Source organism: Diceros bicornis, chromosome 18 (assembly GCF_020826845.1).
Source record: "Diceros bicornis minor isolate mBicDic1 chromosome 18, mDicBic1.mat.cur, whole genome shotgun sequence".
Lineage (NCBI taxonomy): Eukaryota > Metazoa > Chordata > Mammalia > Perissodactyla > Rhinocerotidae > Diceros > Diceros bicornis.
This window is the reverse complement of record NC_080757.1, coordinates 23,034,211-23,037,725: the sequence shown is the minus strand read 5'-3', so window position 1 is coordinate 23,037,725 and position 3,515 is coordinate 23,034,211. Positions and strand designations below refer to the sequence as shown.

General features: G+C 48.6%; 1 protein-coding gene across 1 annotated transcript; it reads right to left on the bottom strand.

The window, feature by feature from the left end:
- Positions 1-465: 465 nt before the first annotated feature.
- On the bottom strand, positions 466-1,739 carry LOC131416664 (C-C motif chemokine 13-like). Its single transcript, XM_058559324.1, has 3 exons — positions 1,664-1,739; positions 975-1,089; positions 466-571 (listed from the first exon to the last, which is right to left on the bottom strand). Exons 1-3 carry the CDS (start codon positions 1,737-1,739, stop codon positions 466-468), a joined length of 297 nt encoding a protein of 98 aa, XP_058415307.1.
- Between the last annotated feature and the right edge of the window lie 1,776 nt (positions 1,740-3,515).

The following is a 3,515-nucleotide window of genomic DNA, read 5'->3' as shown; positions in this document are numbered from 1 at the left end:
GATGTTAGCTCAGGGCTGATCTTCCTCACACACACAAAAAATGTATGTTCTGCAAAAAGTCAGCAGTCCTACAGTTGCATTCATCTTTCCATCATAACATATTCAACACCTCGCATTCACCAGACACTCTCCTCCCTTGATTGTAGGGGCCCTTCATCTCCACGATTCTCGCAGGCATGCACACAACCCTTGAGGAGTTAGACAGGAGGGAGACCTGCTGCCTATAGCTTATAGGAGAAGGAACCAACTGTCTCAAGGCCTTGCTTTGCCAAAAAGATCACCAATGTTCAAAATAAACCCCAAACCAGCAACAATTCAAATAATATTAAAGACATAGTACATTTTGCATCACAAAACAGAAAGCACCCTATCTGAAAATTACAGTAAAATTAGTCCAGAGTATAGATAGCGGGGCTGGAGGAGAACAAATATTTGTTTCTTACACTCTGGCTTGGCTGGACGAGTTCAAGTCTTCTGCGTCAGAGATTTTTGATCCAGGCGTTTCACATAAGTCTGGACCCACTTCTCCTTGGGGTCGGCACAGATGTCCTTGGCCAGTTTGGTTCTGAAGCTGTGGATGAAGGAGTGTTGGCACAGTTAGATGAAACACTTGAGGGTTTTATCCAAGAGATGACTCATCGGACTCTAAAACCTGCTTGGCCCGCCTGCACAGGTGAGGCATCGCCCTGGGACACGAGGAGGGAGGGGTGTGGAAAGAAGGGGCCTCTGCAGGTAGTTGCTGTTTTTGTCTCCCCAGGAGAAGCTGGCCCGGCACCCGCCAAAGCAACTGTGAGGGTGTGAGCTGGCGCCCATTCAGGGAGCAGGGTGTGGAGCGTTATCTGCCCTCTCTGGGTCTGTTTATAATGTAATAATAGGAGGATTTGGATTACATAGTCTGGTTAGATCTTATGATCTGGGGGATGTGGGAGTGGGGTGGGGTGAGGTGGGGGCAAGGTGAAGATTTTTCTACCCACATGATGGCTTCCTGGGGACACTGGCTGCTGGTGATTCGATAGCTCTTCAGCCTCTGCAAGGGGATCTTCTTATTGTTAAATGTGAAACAGCAAGCAGACAGGGCATTGAGGGCATCTAGAAATAAATAAGTCACAAAGACACAGCCTTTTGGGAGGTGCTAGGTTTTTCTCAGCTTGAATGCAGCAGGAAGTGTCAGTAGCAGAAGGAGACCAAAGAGGGAGAAGTAGGTCTTATCCACTCCAGGTCCTGGGCTCTGGCCCTAGGCCCGAGACGGGGTGGACCTGGAACATGTAGTTCACAATTTTGAAGTCAGTTCTCTCTGCTGCATGGTGGGGACGCATCATTGCTGACCGAGGGAGGCCAATGTGACAGGTCCTGGCTATCACTCCCAAACTGCAGAGTTTGGGAAGACCAGCTGGGGTCCAACAAAAGGCCCTGGGTTTGGAGTGGACAGCTAAGGTTTTATTCTGGCCCTGCCGTGGCCTGGAGGTGGGGGTGAGGAGGACTTTTCCTCTCCCAACCTGGGCTTCTGCTTTCTGTCTTTAAAATTAGATGTAAAATGAAGCTTTGAGGACCTGTGATTCTCTGATAGGCTAGGAAGTGAGACACTGTGGCTCAGGGCTTCCTAGAAGAAGACAAGAACAGATGGAGAGAAAGGGAGGGAAGGAGCGAGAGAGAGGGAGCTTACCTGGCTGAGCCAGCAACTGGGTGCTGAAGGCGGCTGCTGTGAGCAGCAGCCACAGGAGAGCTGTGGAGACCTTCATGCTGGAGGGTGAGGACACGAGCTTCAGTGCGAGAGAGAGTTGCAGTTTCTGGGCTTGTCTCAGCTTATCTGCTGCTCTGGCTGCTTTTCCTGCCTTTTATAGGAAACACAGAGGGTGGGGGCTCCCAGAGGGATCTTTGCCTGGGAAGGGTCAGGTCAAGTTAAGCTGAAGGGAAGGTCCTCAATCTGCTGAGCTGGAGGCTAGGCTGCCAAAGAGTTTTCCAGGAAACTAAGACAGAAGCTGTAGGCTGCAGCTTCTGTAGGTAGGCACTGTTTCCTTCCAGCTGCCCAGGCCACATTAAGAGAGCACAGATGTGCTGGCACTCATCAAAGGAAGTGAGCCAAGGAGCTGTTCCATGGCCTGGCTTTCTCCAAAATGAAAAAGGAGGCAATGAAAAATAACTCTTAGGTATTTAGTCCTGAGGAGGTATATACCATTATCATCAGGCCCACTTACAGAGGAGGACACTGAGGGTCAGAGAGCTTAAATAGCTTAATAACTTAAAGTCTCATGGGAAGTGAGTGGTGATGCTGGAATAAAAAGCTAGACTACTTACATGTAATCACCAAGGCAGTTTCAAGCTTTGATTTAGCTGCAGAAGTCTTTTTCTAAGCCAAGTTTTATGTGGAAGTCCCATACTTGAGACAAATCAAAGCCAGCCTCTGGCGACAGGGGTCCCTCACATCACATATTGGTGCCCCTTTCTGCCACTCAGGCCCAGAGGGATATGGTTTGAAAACCACTGATTTGTCCAGGCCCCTTGTTTTTAGGAAGGACCACTGGTTTTCCAGAGCTGTTGACCTGAGAGGGTTGGGGAGCCGAGCAAAGCAGTGGGCTCTCTGCTCCTGTGCCTGGCTCCCTCCTGCAAGAGGTGTGTACTTGAGCTCAGAGCTATGATGAAGTGCCACCAGGGGCACGGCGGAAGGGAGGGGACAGCTTGGACTCTGATAGGAAACCTGACAGGGTCCTTTGCCTGAGTGTCCCCATTCCACATGTTCCCTCCTGGATCCCAGATTTTGCTTACTTTTTGCAGTTGCCTAGAATACTCTCCCCTCAACTTTTGATTCTTGTGAGTCTTTCCACTCTAGCAAAACAAGCCCAGTGAGAGTAAAAGAAAGGAAATGAAGAGCTAAGATTGGGCGGGCCCCTCGGCTTAGCGGTTAAGTGCGTGTGCTCCACTGCTGGCGGCCCGGGTTCAGATCCCAGGCGCGCACTGATGCACTGCTTCTCCGGCCATGCTGAGGCCACGTCCCACATACAGCAACTAGAAGGATGTGCAACTATGACATACAACTATCCACTGGGGCTTTGGGGAAACAAAAGGAGGAGGATTGGCAATAGATGTTAGCTCAGAGCCGGTCTTCCTCAGCAAAAAGAGGAGGAATAGCACGGATGTTAGCTCAGGGCTAATCTTCCTTACAAAAAAAAAAAAAAGAGCTAAGATTAGCAAAACAGAAAAGAATATATACTAGAAAGGGTTGTTGAAGCCCAAAGTTGGTTCTTTGGCAAGCCTACAATGAAGCTAAAGCTCTCCTGAGACCGGCCAGGAGAAAAGGCACAAACAGCCAATAGCAGGAGTAGAAGAAAAGGACGTCACCACAGAGCCTGCAGACGCTGAAGATGAGAAGCATATGCTAATAACTTTAACTTAGATGAAATGGATGAATTTTTAGGAAAACATAACTTACCAGATTGCAAGAAAAAATGAAAAAAAGTAATTCAAAAACTATTTAAGGAATTGAATTAGTAATTGAAAATCTTCCCACAAAACATCCT

Coding starts and splice junctions, on each gene's coding strand:
- LOC131416664 (XM_058559324.1), bottom strand. CDS start 1,739: ATGAAGGTCTCCACAGCTCTCCTGTGGCTGCTGCTCACAGCAGCCGCC. Junction 1,090..1,663: donor CCAGTTGCTGGCTCAGCCAG/GTAAGCTCCCTC, acceptor ATTTATTTCTAG/ATGCCCTCAATGCCCTGTCT. Junction 572..974: donor TGTCCCCAGGAAGCCATCAT/GTGGGTAGAAAA, acceptor CTTCATCCACAG/CTTCAGAACCAAACTGGCCA.